Raw genomic sequence first — 25616 nt, 5'->3', positions numbered from 1 at the left:
AGGGCCGCGAGGAGGAGAAAGTGTGTTGAACATACGACTGAGGAGTGAGATGGTGAGAGAGGCGAGGTCAAACGCAGAAGAAAACCCCTCACCTAGCTTTCGTAGCCTCTTCCGCTCTTCTCCTCGCTCTCTCCGCTTCTTGTTGTTTCAAAGTAGCCTCCTTCGCTCTCTTCCGATTATGTTCATTGATCTTTTGAATCTTTGCGTCATATTCACCTAAATCGTCCGTCGCATCTACCAAAGTGCCTGTTTCGGGATCTCCGCCCATACTGATGATCTGAGCATTGAGACGTTCGACAGTGGGTAAGTCGTTTCGTCGCAAAGCAAGATTACGTGAAGAGATGAGGTTCGAGATTTCTATTTGAAGAGTGGAACGTTGAGATGAAGGGTTGGCAGCACGACGAGCTGCCACTTGACGGGAAATTTCGTCCTGTCCATGAGCCCGCTTGATCAGAGTATCATGTGAGAGAAGAAGAAGAGAAAAGATGACATACATTTGTCATTGGTCTCCGATGCATAGCCTTGATGTCCTCGTGTTTCTTCAACAACTCTGATCTCTTGGGAGGGGCCACTCTGTCGGCATGGTTGGTGGACATGAACCTTGAGAATTCGCCCTGAATCATCAACTTTTCGTGCCCAGATCAAAGAGATGCCGAAGGAAGCTTACATCGTCGATATCTCCATTCGACACGTCGGCTATCCTGAACACACGTTGGACCCTGCCGTACTGACACAAAAGTCCACGGTCTTCCTTGATCTCACGGCCTTTGTATTCAATTTTATACGAGCCGAAGCCAGGGTTTGTCTCCAGGTCTGATGTTAGGCCACAGCCGTCATGAACGACTGACAAGAGACCACAAGTGGGAGACAGATGCACGCCAAAGAGTAAAGACTTACTGATGACTTTATGTACTCTGTATTTCTGTCTACCGGTGGGGTCAGGATCAGGGGCGGGTATTCTGACGTAAGACCCTACATATCAGCGTGACTGAACGATAGTAGAGTTGATTTACAAAATCAGAATAATGAGACCGACGCCAGCTCACCCTTCAGTAACTCATCGAAGCCATCTTTATACAACATGTCGACTATCTCGTATCGGCTCAAACGGGCACTGTTCAGTTCCCTATGATCTGGAGGTACGCCGTCGAGATCTGCTGCCTTGGGAGCCTTGATGGGTTTTTTCTTCTCCGGACTTCGACGAGGAGAGGGAGAACGCCAGGTGTCTCGGAAGGAGATTTGACCTTCTTCAGAGTCGGTAGCCGGTTCGGAGTTGGATCCATGAAGCCCGCGTTCGGCAGCCTGACGATCAACCTTTGACACAAAGGACGAGCGACAATATGTAGGCAACGATGATAGAAAATAGGAGGACATACCCGTTTGGCGGCACGGGCACTCGTGGCTTTCCGCTTGTTCTTCAGATCTTTGATCGCACGCGAAGCTTCCTTTGACACGCTGGTGTGTTTTCCTCTCCTGTCAGTACTATTGCAAACTCAATTGGTGAATTGTCACAAAACAAGAGGAAGTCAGAGTAATGGGGTGGGTGATGGCAACAACTTCAAGAGATGTGGACGTTATGCGGATGAACATGACTCACGTCGTTTCCTGGGAAGGTCATCATCATCACCAGCTTCCTCCCCACCGGCAGTCATTTTGAAGATAGCATCGAGCTGTTGGGCGTCTTTGAGCTTTTGGATTTCTTCCAACCTGGATGCGAGGATATTTTCTCTTTCGATTTCGGGCAATCCTTCCAGTCTTCACCATTAGCTACATCCTTTACTGGCCCATGATCTAAAAGTGGCTATACCATCCCTGCTGTACCTGATGAAGGGTGAATAAAACAAGACAGTAGGGACGAGGGGTGATGTGATACTGCCGACACTCACTGTTCTCGGTCATCCTCATCGATATACTTTCCTTCGAGCGGATACGGATTCCTACTGCCTGGTTTTGCAGTCCTTACTATTGGTTTACTCGTTGAAGGTACTGCACCATCGCCCTCTTCAGACTCGAGGTCCATATCCATATCCTGTTCCTCGTCGTCGGAATCATCGATACTGGCTAGTCAGCCCAGCTCGCACTCATCATTGAGTATATACCCCGATGTGCCGAGATCCGCTGTTTATATATAAACACACTGTGATGGAATTACGCGACACTCGCCGCCGTTTGCAGGACTTTTTTAGGGTTCTGATATGTTCACGAGCCCTGTCTCCTTTCATCTGTCTGGGCCCGACAGGTGGAGCGCATGCTGAGGTATAAAAGATCATATGATTAATCTCATATATGGAAAGAGCGTCTATGTCTAGGTGGCAAGATGATGTCAAATGGTAAGATATGAGAGAGTGGATGGCAAGGTCGCTTCAAAGGAAAAACCCACTATGCCTGGGATTTGACCTTTGCCTTTTTGTGTTTCCTAGAGGGATCATCCTCTGCGAGGTCTAGCAGTTCATTCTCAAAGTCGGACATTATGTTGTAGTATGAGTTGAGATGGTTATAGATGTAAAGATTAGAATATATAGGAATGGAACGGAGGTGAAAAGTGAGTTGAGATCCCATTGTGCTTTTGGTGTCCCGCCGTACCGGTCACACGTCACGTGACTCCCTTTCCGACGGAAGTAGAATCAAACATTTCCCCAAATTGCCATTGTATCTCCACTCCCGGCTTAAGCTTACAACAATGACTCACGGTAGTCTCTTTCATTTTACGAGTAACGTCACGATGGACGCTCCAGGGCCAAGCGTAAGGAGGAGAGGTGAACATCGTGACAGTCCTCTTCATCTTACTGTTCCACCCTCAGAAGGTATATTTCAAACTTCCCCTGAAAATTCCCGATTGAGGTTGGCGTACGAACCTGGTTGTCTTCCTGATCAGGTGTATGATCGCGAGTTGCCAGCGTGGCGAGCTAGGATACGGAGGATATTGGTTAAGAGATTGAGAGATGAGAGTGAGGGGATGGCGAGATGGCAGAAGAGGGTGAGGAGCGAAGGGAGGGATAGGTATTTCTACTGGACGGCCATCTTTGGTAGTGAGTCAAAAGGCTCCTTTCAATCCCTACTTACATTGACACTTCCTCCCCACGTTCTACTACCTGAATACCTGGTATCTATACTTCATAAGTAGTGGAAGCCTCCCAATCGTCTGTACCACTCACTTACACCTCATGGGGGCAACCTCGAAAGTTTCTCGCCGTCCGAAGGCCCGTGCTCTCTAAAGGGAATGTCAAATCTTCTTGGGAAGATATCTGATAACCAGCACACACATTCTTCCTCACCTTCCTCCCTATCTTCTTCTTTTCAGGACATACAGCCAAAGGTCGTGGGTGAGTCCTTCTTCCCTTTTCACCAAGTCAATCTGACATTGCAGGATGTTGAGCGTGGTCGGATTTGGAATATACCTCTCCTCCTGCGCCAAGGACTTGATGTGCTGCCCCAGACCTTATAGCCCTCCTCTTATCCGCTTATGTCAGTGGTTCATTAGAGCAAGCCTCCCTTTCACAACCTCTCATGCCCACTCTTTCATGATCAGATGCTCGTTCGCCAATTGCATAGTACTCCCTTCGTCAACCTTTTTGTTAAAAAGTTTGGTTTGAATCTGACACGTCACACGGATATGACTGACCATCAGCAATGAGCACCCATGCCGATGAATACGGTGAGTATACTACCATCAGATTTATTTTATTTTTCTGATGAGCAGGATTTCTCTCTTCTCACTCAACGAATACGATCACCGTCGCGTTGTATCTCGCTCAGTGGCTGTGGGAAGTTCGAAAACAGACCAGCACCTCAACTCTGCTTGTTGGGTTCACAGGTCAGTTGCAGCCTACAGAGGACCTGCGTACAGCTGATCAATAGTGCTCTTGATTTACGCTGCTAGTGTCGTAGGCGGAAGGTTGTACACAGGTATGCATTCCACAGGTTAGTTTTCACTCTTGACTTCCTTCACAAGACTGCCAGCTCTACAGCCTAGAAATACTTTACTGATAGTGACAGCTGATGTGATCGTGGGAAGTCTCCTCGGAGCGGCGTGCTGGGCCATATGGCTCGTCATCGGAGATTGGGCGGAGTGGTGGCTACAGTCCGGCTCTTTGAGTGGTGCGTTCATTCATCCGTCTTTCGCCCTTCTGTCTTCGATCACCCTCAGACCAGCACTGAAATACTCTCTATCTAGCATCGCTGCTATATCCTGCGGTAGTAGACCGCCCTATCATCTGGAGCAGTACAGAATAGAATGGGACTTGGCTAATTTGTCAGTCCCGATCGTTCTCCTCCCACTGACTCTTTTCTTGATACACTATCACCCGGAGCCTGTGGAAGATTGTCCGTGTTTCGAAGATTCCATCGCTATTTTGTCCGTCATGTTAGGTGTATATGTTGGCGGGTGGGTGGAAGCGAACAGAGGGATACCTCTTGGTCCACTACATGACAGGTCGGTGTTCGGCAGCGGTCTGATGAGGGGTGTGGGGATTGTGGTCTTGCGGTTTGTCCTGGGTGAGTTCTCGTGTCTTTCGGAACCCGGCTCTTCGCCTACGCCCGACCAATGGATATCTCCCATCCTATATACATCCACCCAAGTGAACTCCTGCGTCGAGTCGATGAGGTTTTTGGAGTAGTTCTTGAAGGATCTCGGACCGACGATCCAACCCTGCGTCAGTGAAGGAGAAGAAAGTACAGTGTGGCTAATTCCAAGGCATCGGGACATTGTTTGCCTGGCGAATAGTAGTGAAAAATATCCTTCTTCGTGTTCTCCCGCCGACATTCCGAGCTACCTCTCGCGTCCTCTCGGTCGATCTGCCTACGAGGAAACATTACACTGCCGCGACGTGAGTTCTCGTTCGCCTGCCCCCTTGTGAGCAATCGCAATCTAAGTACGACCGTCCCTAGACACGTATCCAATGCTCTCTCACTTCTTTTACACCCGAAGGATCTGCCATTGACAGCTCGACTGTTGAGTTGGTAAAGCTGACATCTCAGAGATTACCCCGGATCTCCTCCTGCCGACATGCATCCCGTCCCGTCATTCATAGACCTCCATATTGGTCGATCCAATACACCAGTGCCAAGTGCCGACGGTGGTTCCTCCGACTCGGACTTCACTCCTTCTCCTATTTCGCACTCATCCGCGGTCATCCCTGATCCCCACACCTTTTCATCTTATGCTGCATCTGTTTCTGACTCGTTATCACCTCAGACCGGCCCAAAAGCACGATCCTTGACATCCGCCCACAGTGATGCTGCTGGATCAGTCACTGGTGTATCGAAGAGAGATGGACACTCTGCGACCAGAGCGACTAGTAGGGGTAGATCGAAAAGGGAGAAGAAGACGAGGGGTTTGCACTATGATGCTGAGGGTGAGTCATGGTTATCATACCCAGTGTCTGTGTTTCTTACGCCCCTCTCACCGTTCGGCAATTAACATTACCCGTGACCCAGCGAAGACTCAGTTTATTGACCATCAGTCTTGACGAAATTCGGCGTTTACACCGGTATAGGTTACCTCGCCGCTGTAGTGGTTGAAGGATGGTTTGACGCTATCGAGCGTCGATGGCTGGTCTGAATCCTTGTCATCCTCTGTTGTATCTCCCCTACTTCCATCTCTCGGTGCATCGCTTGTGAATCCTATGAGACCGGTGAGGGATTTTTTCATTCATATCGTCATGACATTTTGAACGTTACAACATTTAGGCTCCTTGGGTGAAACGATGACCCGTATTCGGGGACGCGGTGTAAAGGATGCGCGAATTAATTCTACATTTCTGGCGGAATATGTACCCATCTTTCCTTCCTCCTTGTTCCCTCCCATCTCTCGTGACAATCCAGAAGGATCATGACGCAAAAGTACTCGAGGAGGACCGTCCGCTTGCTGTGTCGTTGTTTAGTCGTCATCCCTATGGCTCATTGTTTGGCTGAGGGATAATTCCTCCAATGGCGAATGAACGTTTTTCCAATTAGCTGAATGTGGCAGATGTACCAAATGTGGCACTTTTTTCCTTCCGGTCCGATGAGCGCAAATGAGGGATATTCCGTTGTTTTGGTTCCTTCTTCCCTTTTCCGCGCGTTCTCCTATCACTTACTCTTTCACTCCTACACTGTTTGTTCTTCCCTACCCCCTTACCCTCTTTTTCCCCGTTGGTGAGCGGGACCGATGACAACGGGACACGATTGACGAAAAAAGGACATGTCAGGGCAAGTATGAGCGATTTCTGACTGGTCGATACGGTTTACTTACCAGTATTTCAAGTTAACAAGTTGATGCCATTGGATGATTGACACAACTTGATCCGGTCCGTCAAACCGGATCTTTGACCAGTTGTATCGAACGCAATCGTCAACTCCAGTTCTAACAATCACTAAGAAAAGATATATAATCTTCTATTAAAAATCAGAGAACTCACCCCTTCACCATTTGATCTAACCGATTCGTGTTGACTCATATACTCATCCATATTATCTTTTTTTTTCATCTGTACAAATCCATCGGCTCAGAATAATCCATTAAATCATAAGAGAAGAGGGATAAAACCAACATGTCTCTAACGCATGATATGGATTTAGAGAAGAAAGAGACGAGTCATAATGAACTTCAGGAAGAAGATTTGAATAAATGGGATCGTCAACCTTTGAAATTAAGAGGAAGTAAATTGTTTTTATTGGCTTTTTCAACTTTGGGTATTATTTATTCTGATATTGGTATGTTCATCCTTCTCTCTCCCTCCCTCTTTATATATATATATATATATATAAAGAGAGAGAGAGAGAGAGAGAGAGAGAGTCTGTCCATATATATATATATATATATATATATATATATATCTCCTCCCCCTCTCTTTTTATCTATATATCTCTCTTCCCATTCAAGATGATAGATATGAACATGACGAATATGACTTCAAAGGAATAGATCAGTTTCAATTCATTGACTACTCTATCGTACCTGGGCGAAGTTGAGTTGATCGGGTCGACTGGTTTAACGTGTTGTTGAAAGAGAAAAAAAAGTTCAAACTGATATATAGGTACTTCACCACTTTACGTACTTAATGGAATATGGTCATCAAGTGGTCCCGCACCACCTGCTGAAGATGTATTAGGAGGTATAAGTGCTATTATCTGGACATTGACCATTTTACCACTTGTGAAATATGTAAGTCCATCTTAATTCTCTCTATTTCTATAATTCTTCACGGAAATTTCTTCTTGTTCTTTCGATGTAAAACTTCAATATCCTATCCAACCATGTAAAATCATATCATATCTTATCTTATCAAATCATGTCAATCATATCAAACCATATCAAATCAAATCATGTCAATCATATCAAACCATATCAAATCAAATCATGTCAATCAGCTCATATAATATCGATTAGTGTCAAATTATATCACATAATGACTCAGTCATAGAAGAAAGAATGACTCACAACGGAAGAAACACGTTGATCCTTAGGTAATTTTCGCACTCGAATTCGAAACTTCAGCGGGAGAAGGAGGTCCATTCGCACTTTACATGTCACTCTTTCCTCCTTCTCCACCGGAAGAAGCCAGGTCATTGACTGGGTTTTCAGATACGAACGTTACTGAGAAAAAAGGTTTGAAAAGATTTAAATGGCCTTTATTAGTATGGGCTGTATTTGGGACGGCTATGACTTTAGCTGATGGTGTTTTGACGTGAGTTTTTTTGTTCTAAGTCTCCCTTCTCCGCCCTCCCCTGCCTCTCTTCCCCTCTCTCCTCCGCTTCCGCCCGCTCTCTCTTCTCCTCTCTCCTCTGCTTTCACCCTCTCCAACTACACCTTCATCGGTTTGTTCGTTGTGATCGATCTGGAATCTTCATTGGAAACTCTTGAATACAATTCTCATTACCACCCTATCTGCCAGAAGTCGTTTATAACATCTCTGCTGGCAATTGAGTTTCGACGATGCGCAACTCACTCTCAGCCCGGCTGTATCCGTCACTTCGGCAGTAGGAGGTATAGCAGTAGCTAAATCTTCTGTCATACATTCCGTCGTACCTATCTCTTTCGCGTTTTTGTTGTTGTTGTTCGGTATACAACCATTTGGTGTATCAAAGATTTCAGTGGTCTTCTCTCCTAGTAAGTCGACTAATCACTTCATCAGTATCACAAAGTTTACACCGGATACCACCTACCTCTTTCCAACTATCAAATCAGAAATCCACGCTCTTCTCCCTTCTCATCCCTTTTGAACGTAACATACACTTCTCTCCTTCGCCTCTGTTCCGAATGAGAATCATGTCCTTCTACTCTGATGTCTTTCGAATGTCAAACACACTCCTCTTCTTTTAATTGCTGTCGAATGTATAACACCCCCTTCTCCTCGTCGTCGTCTTCACTTCCGAATGAAACACACAGCCAGTCTATCGATGGCGTTTGTCGTGTAATGTCAATCAGAAAGGAAGAAATGATAACTCAACCTAGTCACTTTGATCTACCTCTTACTAATCGGAGCGACGGGGATTTACAATATCACTTTTCATCCTGCTATCTTTCGAGCATTTGATCCTTCCAGAGCTGTAGCTTGTGAGTAGTTTTCCTCATCTTCAATCTTCTGACTCCACACATTTTTTCTACCCCGCATACCCATTTTGAAACTCATGTCCCTTCATTTCTCGATTCCGAGATGATCCCTTCTGAACACCTGAACCTCAATCGTCCTCGCTATTACCTCGGTATAACCAAATCATGTCTGACTGACCGGCTGAATATGATGGATGAGACAAAAGAGGGATTGACTTGATATTAATGGCTAGGGTTTGTTCGTACCAAGAACTATGACGCCCTAGCAGGTGTTTTGCTAGCTATAACAGGTTGTGAAGCCATGTTGTAAGTTGTTCTATTCCCTCAGTGCAAGTCTGGTTCCTGACAACCAGTGCAAAGTAAGATCTCACCTTTCGAGTTATTTCGACGTCGCTTATCATAGTCTGGGCCAATTCAACAAAGCAGCGATCAGGTTGTCGTTCACTACCGTAACATACCCAATGTTGGTGCTGGCTTACCTCGTGGGTCTTGTCTTGTCTCTGATCACTCAAAGTATCATCCACAACCGATTTTACACCGCTATAAGATGCTGCCCCCCCTGTGTAATTATTCAATCCGCTTCGTTGCTCGAATCCACCCGATTAAGTTCTACCTGCTATTCCCAGTGGCACCGTCAAAAGGGAACGTTTCAGTATCGAAATCAAGCTGACACGCAGGGCCAAGGTGCGAGATTGATACATGATGGTGATGCCGTCATTGGTAACTTATTCTACCTCACCATACCTGGTCCTACTGGTGGTGGTCTGTATTGGATCGTATGGTTCTTTGCGCTTCTCGCTACTGTAAGTATTCACTCAAACGTATTAGGGCCCGTACTGACATTTAGCTGGTGGCTTCACAAGGTCAGTAAATATATCTCTTTTGTTCACCAACCCATTTTTTCGCGTTTTTACCGGTCAAGGAGTTCATCAGACCGAAGGAAAGAGCGAGACAGGGACAGAAAGAAGCGACGAACTTTGATAACCCACCATGTCGTATTTCAAGAGAAAGTCAGAGGGTTGACCAGGTAGAAAGATGAGAGGGAGTAGAATGAGGCAGAGGTCGAATTGAGAAGAGATGGAAAAGGATAGGGGACCAGATAACTGGAGACAAGAGAGAGAAAAGAACTGACCTTGATAGCAATGATAACAGGTACTTTCTCCCTCGTCCATCAATTAGTCGGAATGGGTGTTTTCCCATCTATCAGAATAAAACATACTTCGATCCTTACAGCTGGTCAGGTATATGTTGGGAGTATAAATTGGTTATTGATGATTGGTACCGTTGCTGTGGTAGGGGGATTCGGAAGTAGTGCAGCTTTGACTTTAGCCTATGGTGTGAGTTTTTTCCCTTCTTCTTTCCCTCCCTATTCCCTCTTTATGTCACATCTGCAAAATTCAATTGTCATCTGTTTTTCCACCATCGACCAAATGGCCCCATTGCCACTATCGGACGTGAATCTTTCATTGCTTATCTCGATACTCGTCCCATTTCTATCCTTCAAGACGATAACTTTACGTGCTTTTTCAAAAGGTCGGGTCTTGGAGAAGATGTGAAAAGGACAGAACGAGAAATCACATAGAGGCCGAAAGGAGAAGAGTAGAAAGGTATATATTGAATTAAGACTGATGAGAAAAGTTCGCAGTAGCTTCAGTCTTATTCGTCACCACGACCTTGATAGCTCTATCCATCCCTTGTGTCAAACATCTTCCGATATTCTTGGGTATCGTTTGGTTGATAGTTTTCGGTTTTTTCGATGGGATATTTTGGGGTGCAAGTTTGAAAAAAGTTCCTCATGGTGCTTGGTTCCCTTTAGCTTTAGGTGGTGCTTTGTGAGTTTTCTTTTGATTCTTCTTTTTCCTAAACCTTCGTTATCGTCTTCCATCACTTTTCCACACTACCCTCTTCCACCAGGCACCTCCATCACCCTCTACCATCTCTACCACCTCTGCCACCTTTACCACCTCTACTCGATTTCCACCCACACCATGTATTCTTCCTCAGCCAAAGTGCAATTGACCTTACATTGTACATCCGCTGATGTTCGGAACCGCACTGATGTGTCTCTGGCGAGCTGGTAGAGAATTAGAACTTTCATTCGAGGCCAACAATCTTCACTCGCTTTCTTCCCTTATCATTCGAAAATCCTCTCTTCCACCTTCTGTCACACCCACCAAAACAGGAACAAGAAATCACCTTCATTCATCATCACGTCTAGTCCGTGGTACGGGATCACAATCACAATCGGAAATTCAAATCATCGAGGAAGACCCTAGAATGATATTAGGATCAGAGGATGAAGATATTCTTCTACTTTTACCTTCTGAACCTAACGAATCACCCGTGGTTTTGGAGAGAATACCTATAATGGCTGTATTTCATAGGAATGATGAAGGTGCTAAAGGTGTTCCACATAGTTTTGGTAGTTTTTTGAGAAGTTATCCCGCTTTACCGGAAGTGGTTGTGAGTCATATTCCTCAGCACTCCCCCGTCCTCGTCTCATCCTGCTTAGAACACCTCCCTTGTCAGAGTCATCTCAGTCTTGCGAGGTTGGCCATGATTATCTGATTGTTGAATCTGAATCAAGAATCGCCCGGTGGTGAAAGAGTAATGGAGGTGAAAGCTAAATATCAGATCTTCCTCACCACTCGTTCTGTCGGTGTCCCTCACGTATCTTTGAACGATAAATACAAAGTCAATAAAGTCCGTTCTCTCCCCGGATTCTATAGTGTTTCCATGCGGTCAGTAATCTTCTTCCTTCTTCCTCCTCTTCTACCTTTTCACTCTCAGATGAGCAGTAAATCAGTTGCTAACTTACAGCGTCGGGTATTTGGATTTACCAACCCCCAACATTCCGGACCTTTTACCTTCACTCTTGGCATTAGAACAATCCCCATTCACATCCCCCAGCGATTCCATCGGTAAGCACACGACCACCGAGAGGGAAAACATTCAAGAACGTAAACGTCGGATTGAAGAATCGGCTAAAAATGTCACTCATGTGATTCCCAGTTACATCCTCACTTCTCGGAATCGTAATCCTTCTCAGAATCACGGAGTGGTAGGGATGATCCAAAAAACTTGGGAGTGGGGTTGGGGGAAAATTAGAAAAGTTTTAGTGGAAGATGTTTATGGATTAGCAAGGGAAGTGTTTAGGGAACAAGAATGGGAAAGAGGGGAAGAGAGGATGGTACATGTTTCTGTACCTGCTGCTATTTGAGGTTTTCACTCGGTTAGCCCTGGTAGTCGGATCCTCTACGTCGTATCGCTATTACTTCCCAATCTCTGCATCGACATCCATCGACATCCATCTTCTTCAACTAAGTACCCCACTTGCTGACTTCAACTTTTGTCGACTACCGATTATTCTATCTCTTGACTTTAACTTGAACCTTCATCTCTGTTCGTATCTTCCACACTTCACTTCTGAACATTCCCAACCCTCCCTCTCCTGCTTGTCTAAGCCTTCATTTTAGTTGTAGGTGTGATCGATATCAGATATGTCAGACTTTAGATAGCTTTTCAGGAGACGTACATTCCAGTATATAGATATGATGTTATATGTATGAGTAGATCTTCAACTTTGAGCATGAGTATGAACATAACATGTAGAAGTTCTTACTCGTACTCTAGAGTAGCACCTTGAGCACCGGGATCTCCGGCCGGCTGGCGGGCCCCGGAATTTGATCCGGTAAAAATCGTCGATATTCAAATTACGTAACCCATCCCTCTGGCCTGTGAGTTTTCAAAGAAAAAAAGGAAGTGGTACGATGATACGGACCAATCAACCGACGGTTTTATACCCTTTCACTTTTCTCTTTTTTCTTTTTTTCTCTTTGTACATATACATATACTACACTACACGTCTATAGAAACAACACACACGAGTGTAGACGGGGTACGTGGTTTTGGTGAGTGATGATAGAATGAGATGAGAAATTAGAGTGGATACTGATTTATCAGACAATCTTTACTATTCCGACTTTGACGCGACAAACAACACAACTCATTCAGAGTAGGACAATATAAGGACTTGGAAAGACCAGAGATAGAGAGAGAGAGAAAGAAAGTTGAAAGAGAGAAAAAGAAAGGGAAAGAGAACAAGGAGAGATAACAAAATGAACGTCGTTTCTCATACTATCGTCAGACCTACTTCGGTAGATTTGGCAGGTTTAACCACTTGGGGTTTAGAAGGTTTGACCAAAACCAATTGGAAGTTTGATACGTCAGTTCTCTCTTTCATACCCTCATCGACACCCCTCTATCATCGGCTCAATCTTATGCAATTATACTTGAGTCATGACCCCGCTCTGCTCAGGCCGAGCGGTGTTGACATCTGATTTGATCGACACCATCGGAGCTCGAATTTCGGATATCACTGATGAGTAGAAAAACAACAGCAGCTACAATTTTAACTGCTATCATTTCCCTTCTCATCCTAGAACAATTAGTCTATCGTAGTAAAAAAGCACAGTTACCAGGAGCGAGATGGACTATTCCTATTATTGGTAAATTCGCAGATTCTCTTAATCCCACAATGGCGAATTATAAAGCTCAATGGAATTCCGGTCCGTTGAGTGCTGTATCGGTTTTTAACATGTAAGCGTTCCCTTTTCAGGCATTCTTGCAGTTCACCACTTCTTCTCCCGTGTTTGACGGTCTGGCATATTTAGACTGCATTCCATCTAGTGTATTGGCGATTTCCGGTGGATACCTAACGCCAAGACTTGTCATTGTGCCAAGTGTTTCATGATCATACCTGCATTTTCACTCGGACATGGGATATGAACATTCATGGTTTCAGTAAATGGGGTTTGGATTATATACCAAATACAAGACCTGTAGCACTAACATTCAGCTTCATCGTCATCGGTTCTTCCAACGAGATGGCCCGTAAAATCTTGAATTCTCCCACTTACGCCGGACCCTGTCTTGTTCAATCTGCTAAAAAGGTCTTACTTCCTGAAAATTGGGTATTCCTTCATGGTAAAGTCCATGCGGATTATCGAAAAGCTCTCAATGTTTTGTTCACCAAAACCGCTCTTTCGTGAGTTGGTTTTCTTCCACTGTACGACACTATCAACATCTACACAAGAAAACTTTCAACTGATAACCCCAGAATTTACCTTCCCATTCAAGAACGTATCTACCGTTCTCACTTCGCTCAATGGGTATCCGATACTTCACCTGCTAAACCATACATGATGATCATGCGTGATCTCAATATGGACACTTCCCTCTCCGTCTTCCTGGGTCCATATCTCACCGAAGCTCAGAAGATCGAACTGAACCAGAAATACTGGGATATAACAGTAGCACTCGAATTAGTAAATTTCCCATTCGCATGGCCAGGAACAAAAGTTTATAACGCCATTCAAGCTCGGAAACTCGTAATGCGTGATCTCGAAGCAGCTTCCGCAGAATCAAAACGTCGTATGGCAGATCCAAATTCTGAACCTCAATGTTTATTAGACGCATGGATCAAAGCTATGATCGATTCAAGACACGGTGATGATAATGTTCAAGGTGAAGAAGGTGAACAACAAAGATTATTAAGTAGAGAATATTCAGATCATGAGATAGCGATGGTCGTTTTAAGTTTTTTATTCGCAAGTCAAGATGCTATGAGTAGCGCTTTAGTTTACGCTTTCCAACTTACGGCGGATCATCCTGAAGTATTGGAGAAAATCAGGGAAGAACAATATAGGGTTAGAGGAAATGATGTTGATGCTTCTTTGACTTTGGAATTAGTTGATGATATGGTATATACTAGAGCTGTTATCAAAGAGGTTTTGAGATTGATGCCTCCTGTTATCATGGTGAGTGGTTTGTTTATCCCTTCCTCCATCACGTCTTTCCTCTTACCTCAAATCTCCTCTTATCTCATCAAATATCTCGATCGCTGTGTTTTTCTCCCATCTCATCTATCGCCTCGGAATTGCCGTATTTTCCTCCTATCTCATCAGTCTCACCATCCCTAAATTTTTCATCCCGATTTGTGATCCACTCAAATTCCGACTAACGATTAGGTCCCATACACCACCACCAGACCATTCGCCATAACACCAGATTACACAGTTCCGAAAGGTGCCATGCTCATTCCCGCTTTTTGGAATTCTCTTCATGACGAAACGGTTTATCCAGAACCTGACGGTTTCAAACCTGAACGATGGTTGCCTAACCCGGATGGAAGCGCACCTTTGGCAGATAGCAAACCTCAGAATTATCTGGTATGGGGTAGTGGACCACATAAGGTATGTTGGGTCTTTCTCGTCTTTCAAGTTTATCCTTCTCTCTCTTCTCTTCTCCGTTCTCGCTTGTGCCCTTCACCTCTTGATTCGAGGACCTCACTTGCCTTCTGCGACGTTACGATCATGATCACCCCCGTTCCTCAAACCTCATCTGCCTCGCGACGGAGTTTCAGTATCTTGACGACCGACCATCGCGTCAACTTTCCTTCCAAGCCGAAACCTCGTGGCATCTATCACCCTAGTGGATCAGTGAAACCCCGGTAGAATATCCCCACTGACACCTAGTGCATCGGTGGTCAATACGCATCCATGCATCTCGCAGCTACACTCGGTACCGCAAGTGTTTTGATGGATTGGGAACATGAACGTACCAAAGATTCCGATGAGATTCAAGTGATTGCCGCGTGAGTTTTTCTTTTAATTCTTTCCTCCTGTCTTCACACTATGCTTCTTCTCTCCACACTTTATCCACATCCTTTAAACCTCTTCCTCTCGTCCAGTACCCTCAACTCCCGTGATACCTTTTACTGATCCACAGTATCTTCCCAAAGGACGGAATGAAGCTCAAGTTTCATCCTCGTGTTGCGCCATCATGATCAATTGTGTCTTTCAAATCGTATTTTACCTTACCTTAATGCACTGTATGATACTCTAGAACTTTAATCGTCTACTTTTGTATTCTCTGGATGACTATCCTTCTGCACTTTCCTTCAAGTTCGATCTCTGAAGTGAGTCGTCATGACAGTTGAGACACTTGTATTGGCAGGGATGACAAACGAAAGGCAGGCAGGTAGGTAGGTAGGTCAAGAGAGTATGGTAGTAAAGATGCATGTCTTGATATGTGTTCTCGAGTACTTCGTTCAGCATTACTACATTCTACATGTGACATGTGGGCACATACTTCACAAACATGTATCATACCTTGTTCTAGGTTTGTACCAGCACGAGTATTCGAGCTTCGTTGGTGAAATCGCCACTTGTCAACGACGCGATCTCCCTCTCAACTCAACACCTTCTCTCTCTCTCTTCATAACATCTTGCTATCTCTCTTTATCTCCTATCATTTAACATATCATCTTCTCTTTACTCTCTACTCTCTACTCATCTTTAACCATATCTCTATTCAAAGAACGAATCAAAAACATCAACACTTGGCAACGACGATAAACGGATCGATTTTCACCCGCGGCATACGAGAATAACCCTATCACTACTAATCCCTTCCTACTTCTTCCGTCCATCTGTTCATTCTTTACCTTATTTCATCTCGATACCGGTCAAAACATCTGAATCCGATTTCAAAGAATAACAAAGTGATCTCTATTGAGGTGATTTGGTTCGGTTGAAAGTAGTCGAGTGTGAAGAATCATAGGATTTTCGTCTGTGCGTTTTTCCATTCTCCTCTACTACTACATACATACTATCACTATTTTATCTCATTCATACATCCATACTCATATCTCTTCTTTAGATCATCTCTTGATCCCTTACATCGCTTCAGTCTTTCTCAAGGGCTTGGAAAGTCCAGTGTTTCATCGAAGGATTGGTGACGCCATCGATATTGATTCAGTACGTTCTTACCTACTTCTCACATCGAACGATCGTGTTGATAGATGAAAATGCTTTTCTTGGGAAAATTGGATTTACGTCCTTGTTCAACTGGACTGGAGTTGAGCTGATAATAGTTTTAGTCACCTCAAACGATGATCTTAAACATACAATCTTGATTCGAGAAAAAACATTTGTATTACCTTTTCCCCCTACTACGTGACTTGTGCGTCATCGATAACACAACATAAACGATTGCACGATTACTTTTATCTATCCGACCTATCAACAATAAATCCTCTTTGGTCTATCTCCATCGGGGGGTCTTGTTCGTAATCGGGATATACTACAAACCAACAGCTTGGATCTTTCGAGATCACTCGGTATCTCGGTGGACAATAGTCGAGAACACATCAATCGTACATCTTGTACGAGTCATACCAGCTGACTGTTGGACTTCAACGACGCGTTACTTTACATAGAGACATTATTTGGTTATTGTGGAATATCATCGGAGTATCGATCAACAAGTTGGATGGATCTTACCACCATGCAGTGGAGTGAAGTGGACGCTATGGTTGGAAATCCCCCGGCAAAGTTGGAAATGGCTAGAGGGACTTCCATCTCTTCTTTAGGTTCTGCCGGTGAGTTTTTTTGACCTTCTCCTCGATCTTTCAGTATCTCGCGATTGGTCACTCTTTACGCCCCTCAAACCACTGCCTGCTCCTGTGAATGTACATCCCCCTCTTGTCAGCCATTCGCTCTACCCGCTACGTCTCGTTGTGTATCTGTCTCTACTTCCACTTCCCCAGGACCCACCTCCCTCCGGACCGATGTCCTCGCCCGGAGTCTTACCTTTGCGATTGATCAGGAAAGAGAACCTCGACTTACCCTCAGCTCCCTCAACTGCTTCATCTTTCCCCCCATCATCATTCTCCTCTCATTCTCACACCACACCGGATCGTACCTCCTCTTCCTCCATTCCCTCCAACCCATCCATTAACTCACACGAATCCAAAGACCCTGGGCAATACTGGGATTCAGATAGCACCGCCCACGTCCTATCTCCCAAGGCTCCCAACGGTATGGCCGATGTCGAATCGAATTACAATGAAGAATTCAATAAGAAAATGAATTCGAGGAGCGTATCAAATTCAGAATCCAAAACTTTCATCCCTTCCAGCTTGAACACCAACACTCTACAACTTCGAAAAGGCCCAGATAATACCTCAAATAAAGATTCTTCCGTTGAAGACGACGGCTTCCTCGCCACTGTCGCTCAGTGGGGTCAACAGGAAAGAAGTGTCGGTGGACGTACCAGTAGATTGATAAGTGGGAGATATCATCTACAAGGTACACCCCCACCTTCAGGCCCACCACCTTCAGAGCCTCCTCCTCCCCTTCCTATCTCCGCCTCACTCCTCGCTACAAGTACGGCTTTGAACGGTAGTACCAACTCTGACTCTACCGTCCGCAGTCGCTCCGGAGATTCCAATGGCAAGATCAACTCGTTGATTGACTCTGTTGGCCCCCGAACAACTTTCGGTCGTGCTACCGGTAGATTATCTCGTATCGCCGCATCTCGAAAGACTAGTGTGGGTGCTCCACCTTCAGGACCTCCAAATACGGCTTTACCTCAAATACCTACCTCACCATCGTCCAAAACTGGAGCGAACGGTCTGCCAGACTCTGAACAAACACGGAGAGACGTCGTTGCTGGTCCTTCTGGGACTAACGAACACCATTCTTCACCCTCTCGTAGACGTCGCAAAGATTCTTCTCAGAATCTTCCAGACGCCGTTCAACCGGGTCACCCAGCAGTCAACGGGGAGGGTACCAGGCCATACGCGCAATCTGAAGCCGGTTCGAGCAATTTAAGGTCGGATCAATCAGAGAGGACGACCAGCAGTGCAGGGACGAGCAAGTCTGGCAGAACACCATCGCGACTATTGTTACAGGATGCCTTGAATCTAGCTCAGACCGCCGTCGAGTTGGACAAAACCAACGATGTGTCAGGAGCCTTGGCCATGTACACTGAGGCGGTGGAAAAGCTCAAAAGCGTCATGGCTCGTGTCGGTATAGATCCGGGCAAAGAGGATCGGGGAAAATCAGGAAAGTCGGAAGAGGAAGGAAGGACGTTGAGAGGGATCGTGAGTGTTTGTCATTTTACTCTTCTTGAAACCGCTTTTTTGGTGATGACTTCCTAAAACGTACATTACGTCCTGTGATAAATTCGTTCGATCGAACACACTTTTCTATTATATCTCCTCTCATTGACCCCCGTGTGTTTGCAACAAACTCATCGGTTATCGATCATCATGTTTACAGCTGATTACTTCTTCGGCTTTGGAACCACAACTGACAAACAGCACGACGCGTACGTAGCTCGTATACAGCTGTTGTCTTCTATGGAACCTCTCATCTCACCTGCTTCCACATCTGTCATACCTCGGTCTACTCCAGTAGAATCTCAACCTTCTGAACCTATCTTAGGTCTCGAAACATCTTTCCCATCCACCTCTACACTCGTCCCTGATCGTCCACCATCCCAGTCTCCTCACTCCAACATGTCTGTCGGTACCTCTGGCGACCGCACTCCCCGACCTTCACTAGACGACACGGGTATAGTGGGTATAGGCAACCTCATGATGTCTTCCTCACCTCATTCGGCGCGTTCATACTCTTCACATTCATCTCGTCACCCATTCGCCATTGCCGCTGCTACTTCTTCTTCCCCTCGTCTTATTCCATCTGCCGTCGTCGGTTCTCCTAGAGATCATATCCCCGCTCGCTCCTCTCCAACTACCCGATTATCCACCCCTGGCAATGGCTTGAATACGGGACAAGAGTTGGACGATACTACTCCTCGTGAACCTCGAGCGCCTACAACACTTCCACCTCGGAGAGAATCGATCGGACCTAATTCGACAGCATTAGACCAATCCTTCACCAGACAACCCCTAAGCAGAAGTAGACAAATCAGTGCTCAGCGTAAAGCCCAACAGTCATTCGGATTAGAGGAAGAGCTCGATTTATCCGACATCATCTCTGATCCATCTCAATCGAACGGACAGCCATATGCTGGAATCAGTACCACCGTCAGTCAGAATGGATCCGCTCGTTCAAGTGCTACTGGTGTTCCTCGAGCAGGTGTTTACCCACCTGATGATCGACCTTTACCACCTATCCCCTCATCACCCGGTGGACAAGGTTCAAAATTATCCCGCATAGCTTCCATGTTGATAAACAATTCCACTTCCAACGGTACGATTTCACAACGACGACAATCTCGTCATGCCTCCGAATCAGGTTCTGGAATATTCATCCCTCCTTCAGATCATTCTTCTAATCAAATCGATGGATTACCAAGATCATCTTCCACATCGATACCTTTCCCTACTGTCTCACCACCTCCTCAAGCTCTACGCTCCGCTACATTCCTACCCGAATCAGAATCTCAACCATCATTAAGACTAAGATCAAGAAGTCAACCTGGAAATCAACGACCTTCAGAGATATTCAATGCTACTTTAGGTACATTACCACCTCTTCCAAGAAAGATTCATAAACCTTCTTTATCCAGTCATTCATTATCTTCTAATGGACAGAGATCTTCACGTTTAGCACCACCTCTTCCTTTGAACCTAACTCGTAGTCCTGGTTCAGGTACATTACCACCTCTACCACCATCAGCACGTTCAGGTATATCCAATATTTCAGGTCTTTCCAACATATCACCACTTTCAGGATCTTTATTATCACCTTTACCTGAATCTCAACCTACTTCAGTCATTTCAAGACCTTTTCACGTCCTTCGTACATTACTCAGATCAATGGATCCGAATGGTCCCGGAGCTTATTTGACAAGTTCAATTCACGTAACTCCTTCAGTTTGGAAACCTTCTAACTGGTCTAAAATGGGTCATGGAAGATTACCAGCACCAAAGATTCAAGCTCAGGATGTTAAACAAAGATGTATGGAAACTCTTGTTCTTCATTTAAGAGCTTTAGGACAAGTAGGATCGGGAATGTTGACTGGTCCAAGAGAAAGAAGATATGGTGAAGGGTTGAATGGAAGTTTTAATCATGATGATGGTTTGAGAAGGATGAATGGAGGAGGCTCAATGATGAATCTTTCAGGAGGTGGTTCTATGATGAACCTTTCAGGAGGTGGATCAATGATGAATCTTTCTGGAGGAGGTTCGACGATGAATCTTCCTGGAAGTGGTTCAAGGATGAATCTCTCTAGTGTGGGAAATGAACAGGATGATGAGAGAATAGAACATTTGATAAAAGTTTTGGACGCTATGGAAGATGAGATGGATGGGTGGTATAAAGCACTTGGTAAAGCGGGTGTTGTAGTTGGGATTTGGAAAGGGAAGAAGACTGGGGTGAGTTGTCGTTCATCCTTTCATTCCTCTGCTGCTTCTTACTGTGTGGACGTCCCACTTGTTCCTCTCAACCAAGTACGATGAGCCTGACCCCGTCTCACGTGTCCATGATACGATACTTTGGACTGGGTGAACGGCTCCAAGTCGACTTTTGAAGAACGGGTACTTTATCTGTCAGAGACAATGATAGCATTCAGACAAACTTAGGATCAAGCTAACGCACAGGGTTCTAATTGGGGTAAATTAACTCGTTCCATGGATAAAATGGGTTCGGGCGGTGGAAAGACGTAAGTTTTTGTTTTCTTATCTTCATTTCGTGTATCGTCCCTATTGGCCCACACTGTCAAGAGGGCGGTGAATCACCATGATACCTTTTCACGTTATTGTCAGCAATTTCTGATTACCAGATTGGAGTCTCCTGAAACTTACGTGGATACAATGGCGGCCTTGTGTTCCAGTGTGCAGGTGATCAGTGAGTTTTCTCTCCCCTTTTTCTTCTCACACTCCCATATTCTCCCTCTTTTCATTTTACACTCCCACCTTCTCCCTCCTTCCCTTCCCTTTCACTCCCCTCTTGGACTCCCTGAGAATGTCACATTGATCAGTTTCACGATACGACTCTCTTTACGTTTTCGAAATTAATACCAGATGATCATTTAGAATGTCTTCAAGGTCCCTCCACCTCGGCTTACCTCGCACTCTCGGACAAGACCCATCAGGCTATCGAAGGTCGTGTGATCCGAATTGCAGAGTTTGTAGGCGCCGTCTTGGCGCCTTTTGTTCTGGATGATTTCAAGCAATTCTTTGTGAGTTCTACTCCCTGCTTTGTCCATCCAACATCCTGTCGCTCCTTCTGTTCGCCACTTCTTCCTTCCCATACTTGCTTCAACAACTACATCATTCTCACCAGTTGTACCTCGTCCATCTTCCCCACTCTCCCCTTTTCCATCAGAATGTGATCCATCCCTGCCCAATATCTCCTCTTCGAATAACATGGACCTCAGAACCCTGGCTAACTCTTCAGCTGCGGTATCTCAAAGGAGGTGTACGCTACTTGGAAGAATAAATTGTAGTATAATGTGTCATGACTCGGTGTTGATCGTTGGAAAGTGACTCTTGATTCGGGTCGAAGTATCTATCTTGGGTTTTGTAGATTGATAAGGGTATAAATTGAATGAATGTTAGATTTTTTCAATCGTATACTGTCTGCTTTTAGACAACACTTGATCTATACTTCTGTCTCTATCGTCTGTTACAACTTTCTATCACCGTAATCCATTTTGACATGTTCCATGTTGTCATCATACATGTTGCCATGTCTTCCATACTTGTACTTACCTATGACCACATTCAGGTATCCGTGACTTGATATCTTGATTCTCCATCACCTCTACTAACTCGCAATCCGATAAAATCCAAGAAGTACGAATCCGTAAGTATTCTATTCATTTCATGATAAGATGATGGAATCATTATATTTCAGATAAAACCTACATATCCGAATGATTCATACATAAAACGTTAGACGTAAACTCCAAGAGTACAAAAAAGAGCTATTACACCACCTCCAGCAAATAAAGAAGCTATCAGTGATGTACTTAATTCCGGTAAAGGGTTTTTGGATTTAGGTAGACTGAAAAGTCAGTTGAGTATTGACGTTGTTGATTCCCATTGCAATCACTTCTTCTCCCACGATACATGTATGACTTTATCGTGAATTGTCGACATTGACACTTTTGAGGATATGATTCGGGATTATGAACAGATTCTTCACAGGTGTAGGATCAAGATTGATATCAGGATCAATGTTATAGTCTGTCTGCAAATGACATAAGGTGGGTCGAAGACAGGAGATCCGAATGACCAAGTGTAGGTCGATGTCATAGTCCCCCAACGACCAAAAGGTGGGTCACAGACATACTCCCCGAACGACCAAAATTAGGTCAAGGTCATGTCATAGTCCCCGAACGACCAGAAGTAGGTCAACCAATGAAAGTAAAGACAGATAGATGATAGGGATGAGAAGTACGACAGGGTGGATCATGAACGGATAGGAGAGAAGAGAAACTGACGTGGTGAATATAAAAGCCAATACGAAAAATCCTACGAGCATGGTTAATGATATTGGACCTAAAGAGTAAATAGGGATAGGTGGTTCGAACGAAGGAGAAGAAGAATGTATAGACTGATTAAGTTAGGTTTTTCCTCTTTTTTTTTGTTCTTTTGTGAATCATATCGTTCGTTTATGAATACAGACGCAGGGTGTTCTCCGCGAGTACATAATGGACGATATGGGATATTTGTACAGGTGATATCTTGAGAAAGAGAGTGTCGGTAATTAGGAAGATTTATTGGAATAAGCGAGTGAAGACGATTGAGACACAAGGAATGGAATGGAATGGAGGGGAAGGTAATTGTAAGTAAGTTATAGCAGAGTTGGAAAGGGGTTGAAATTGACAAAGAAGATAGGTACTAACTTGTATGGAAGTATATGTTTGATGAGACATCTTTGACCTTTCTCTCTTATCCTATAAGATTTGGGTAGTTGTAGTCGTAAAGGTGAGAGATCCTCCAAGTTACTCGTAACTATCCAGTAAGTTAGAGGGACGTCAAGGTGGAAGGGAAGAATATTGCGCGCCTATTGGGGAGATTCAAAGGCGATAGTAGTTGACACACGCCTAACTCGATCACAAAGAAAGAGCTGACTTTACACCCAGTGGCCAGTTCAGTATAGAGTACAAGTCATTCAATCGTCATGTTATCAACCTGGCTATGGGTCATACTCATCTTGAACACTCTCAATGTTTATTGCATATCCCAACAATACGGTCAAAGTCGGGAAGGGAGCATAAATGCAGATGGGGATAGAACGAAAGATGGTCATACGAATAATTGGGCTGTTTTAGTTTCTTCTTCTAGGTATTGGTTTAATTACAGGGTAAGTTATTCGTCCCTCTTCCTTATCCATCCTCTCATTAGTCTTCCAAAAATGTCCAAAGGCTTTATACAACCCTTGATGTAACCTGATATGTCAATGACTCGCTAATCTTTCAGCACATGGCAAACACATTAGCGATGTATCGTACCCTCAAACGTCTAGGAATGCCAGATTCCAACATTATCCTAATGCTCGCCGATGATGTTGCTTGTAATCCCCGGAACCCGTTTCCAGCTGCGGTATATGGGAATTCTGGGAGACGGGTCGATTTATATGGGGATGCTGTTCAAGTGGATTATAGAGGTTATGAAGTTACTGTAGAGTCGTTTTTGAGGTTATTGACAGGTAAGTTTTTTACCTGATTTCAATCTCATTCTCATTCTCATTCTTTTACATAAACATAGCTGGTCTTCGTCTTGGAAGCCGTTCACTCCATCTGGGGTAAAACATTATCCTATCCATGTGTTCTAGTACCGTTACTTTGGGACTCTAAGAACCTCTATCTACACACTTCTGACTGATATATCTTCCCTGCGGACCGTTTTGGTCATGTGTTTTGTATATCGAGATGAAGAAAGATCACTCACCTTTCAAGGTCGTCACGAACCACACGTCCCCGCGTCAAAACGTCTTTTATCCGACGCTTCTTCAAATGTATTCATTTACATGACGGGTCATGGTGGTGATGAATTTTTGAAATTTCAAGATAACGAAGAGATTTCAGCTTATGATGTGGCTGATGCCATTGAACAAATGTGGGAAAAGAGAAGGTTAGTTGATGTTTTGTTTTCTTTCTTTGTTCACTATTGCCAACTCACCTTCTTTCCCCTCTGTCTTCGAAATTACCATTTTACGTTTTGTCATTTCTTCCGAAAAATGATCCCGACTCCGTCTGTTGTCTCTGAAACTGAATCAGACCATCTTGTCCATCGTCTATCTCTCTACTCCATCATAACATCCATCTCCACTCAATCTGCACTTTTGCTCACTCGATGGAAACAAGACTACTCGGTGAAAACAAAACCACTGGGTGAAAACAGGATTTCACCACTCAAATTAACGTCAGAACACACATTAGAACAAAGGAAACCCATATGGTTTCTGACGATGTAAGATAAAATTGTCCTGACTTTTGTTTAGATACAACAAACTCCTCTTCGTAATCGATACTTGTCAAGCAACGACAATGTATTCAAAACTATATTCACCACACATAATCTCAACAGGTTCAAGTCAACTTGGTGAAAGTTCTTACTCACATCATAACGATTACGATATAGGTGTTTCTGTCATTGATAGTTTTACACATGAAGTTTTGTTATATCTTGAAACTTTGGGTAAAACTTCGAATTCTACCATGGAAGATTTTGTAAGTTTGGCTTTCATTTGTAACTTTTTCACTTTCCCCGGATTTCATACATTTCACTTGTTCATATATTTCATCTTGTTCATGCATTTCATCTCGATGGACCGAAGAGAAATATGATCCATCGATTTGTTGACACAATCCCCTATAAGAAACCCACCCGACTGAATCGTATATCATCATCATGCACTTAGGAAGAAAGATAGAAAAAAGAGTCAGAAAGATTACAGGTGTTGAAAAAGAGAGAGATGAAAAAATATAGAAAGATGAGAAGTGTCGAAAGATAAAAAGATGGGAAGATGGGAAGACGTAGGGACAAAAAAGAAAAACCAAAGTGAAATGGAAAGATGGGATGCAAACCATGAAAAAGAAAAACCCACTGATCCCCAGTTCAACATCTACGATCCGATCAAAATGAAATCTCATCCAGGTATCTCGACCTCATTATCTTCTGTTCAACCAGATCAAATCCGAATCACTGACTTTCTCGGGGCTGTATCTCGAATTGAGATCATGTCTTCTTCTTCGATACTTCCATCATCGACTCTATTATCTCATTCATCATCTTCTAAATTTATCACATCCTCTA

General features: G+C 44.2%; 6 protein-coding genes across 6 annotated transcripts; 5 read left to right on the top strand and 1 right to left on the bottom strand.

Annotated features, from left to right (window-relative positions):
- Window positions 1-88: 88 nt before the first annotated feature.
- Window positions 89-2469, bottom strand: TREMEDRAFT_69995 (uncharacterized protein; the record flags this gene model as incomplete). The annotated part of the gene is made up of 10 exons (XM_007007183.1): window positions 89-430; window positions 495-614; window positions 668-813; window positions 898-972; window positions 1047-1302; window positions 1377-1468; window positions 1598-1755; window positions 1887-2057; window positions 2137-2177; window positions 2398-2469. 10 exons carry the CDS (start codon window positions 2467-2469, stop codon window positions 89-91), a joined length of 1473 nt encoding a protein of 490 aa, XP_007007245.1.
- Window positions 2470-2680: 211 nt separating this feature from the next.
- TREMEDRAFT_74652 (uncharacterized protein) lies at window positions 2681-5954 on the top strand (the record flags this gene model as incomplete). Its single annotated transcript, XM_007007182.1, has 12 exons — window positions 2681-3029; window positions 3257-3323; window positions 3368-3465; window positions 3629-3655; window positions 3701-3814; window positions 3859-3921; window positions 3997-4098; window positions 4258-4384; window positions 4433-4494; window positions 4694-4826; window positions 4978-5354; window positions 5463-5954. The coding sequence occupies 12 exons, from the start codon at window positions 2681-2683 to the stop codon at window positions 5558-5560; spliced, it is 1617 nt and encodes a 538-aa protein (XP_007007244.1). The 3' UTR covers window positions 5561-5954.
- Window positions 5955-6405: 451 nt separating this feature from the next.
- TREMEDRAFT_45531 (uncharacterized protein) lies at window positions 6406-12131 on the top strand. Its single transcript, XM_007006985.1, has 13 exons — window positions 6406-6693; window positions 7017-7144; window positions 7447-7667; window positions 7935-8089; window positions 8435-8536; window positions 8767-8839; window positions 8913-9015; window positions 9211-9340; window positions 9659-9870; window positions 10172-10365; window positions 10582-10996; window positions 11168-11274; window positions 11354-12131. The coding sequence occupies exons 1-13, from the start codon at window positions 6531-6533 to the stop codon at window positions 11751-11753; spliced, it is 2403 nt and encodes an 800-aa protein (XP_007007047.1). The 5' UTR covers window positions 6406-6530; the 3' UTR covers window positions 11754-12131.
- Window positions 12132-12383: 252 nt separating this feature from the next.
- TREMEDRAFT_40696 (uncharacterized protein) lies at window positions 12384-15634 on the top strand. The gene is made up of 8 exons (XM_007006964.1): window positions 12384-12444; window positions 12497-12758; window positions 12923-13132; window positions 13392-13580; window positions 13653-14352; window positions 14563-14787; window positions 15070-15188; window positions 15323-15634. The coding sequence occupies exons 2-8, from the start codon at window positions 12652-12654 to the stop codon at window positions 15378-15380; spliced, it is 1608 nt and encodes a 535-aa protein (XP_007007026.1). The 5' UTR covers window positions 12384-12444; window positions 12497-12651; the 3' UTR covers window positions 15381-15634.
- Window positions 15635-16882: 1248 nt separating this feature from the next.
- TREMEDRAFT_64996 (uncharacterized protein) lies at window positions 16883-21789 on the top strand (the record flags this gene model as incomplete). The annotated part of the gene is made up of 7 exons (XM_007007122.1): window positions 16883-16976; window positions 17230-18482; window positions 18702-20723; window positions 20949-21010; window positions 21131-21195; window positions 21384-21529; window positions 21748-21789. 7 exons carry the CDS (start codon window positions 16883-16885, stop codon window positions 21787-21789), a joined length of 3684 nt encoding a protein of 1227 aa, XP_007007184.1.
- Window positions 21790-23595: 1806 nt separating this feature from the next.
- Window positions 23596-25561, top strand: TREMEDRAFT_15877 (uncharacterized protein; the record flags this gene model as incomplete). Its single annotated transcript, XM_007006897.1, has 5 exons — window positions 23596-23661; window positions 23778-24006; window positions 24257-24431; window positions 24802-25030; window positions 25418-25561. Coding segments are annotated over 5 exons (843 nt in total), but the record flags the coding sequence as incomplete, so codon positions are not given.
- Between the last annotated feature and the right edge of the window lie 55 nt (window positions 25562-25616).

Source organism: Tremella mesenterica (genome assembly GCF_000271645.1).
Source record: "Tremella mesenterica DSM 1558 unplaced genomic scaffold TREMEscaffold_12, whole genome shotgun sequence".
NCBI lineage: Eukaryota > Fungi > Basidiomycota > Tremellomycetes > Tremellales > Tremellaceae > Tremella > Tremella mesenterica.
The sequence above is the reverse complement of the archived record's forward strand: the minus strand, read 5'-3'. Positions and strand labels throughout refer to the sequence as shown.

Coding starts and splice junctions, on each gene's coding strand:
- TREMEDRAFT_45531 (XM_007006985.1), top strand. CDS start 6,531: ATGTCTCTAACGCATGATATGGATTTAGAGAAGAAAGAGACGAGTCAT. Junction 9,341..9,658: donor TGCGCTTCTCGCTACTGTAA/GTATTCACTCAA, acceptor GAGAGAGAAAAG/AACTGACCTTGATAGCAATG. Junction 9,871..10,171: donor CTTTGACTTTAGCCTATGGT/GTGAGTTTTTTC, acceptor TGATGAGAAAAG/TTCGCAGTAGCTTCAGTCTT.
- TREMEDRAFT_40696 (XM_007006964.1), top strand. CDS start 12,652: ATGAACGTCGTTTCTCATACTATCGTCAGACCTACTTCGGTAGATTTG. Junction 13,581..13,652: donor TTCACCAAAACCGCTCTTTC/GTGAGTTGGTTT, acceptor TGATAACCCCAG/AATTTACCTTCCCATTCAAG. Junction 14,788..15,069: donor GGGGTAGTGGACCACATAAG/GTATGTTGGGTC, acceptor ACTGACACCTAG/TGCATCGGTGGTCAATACGC.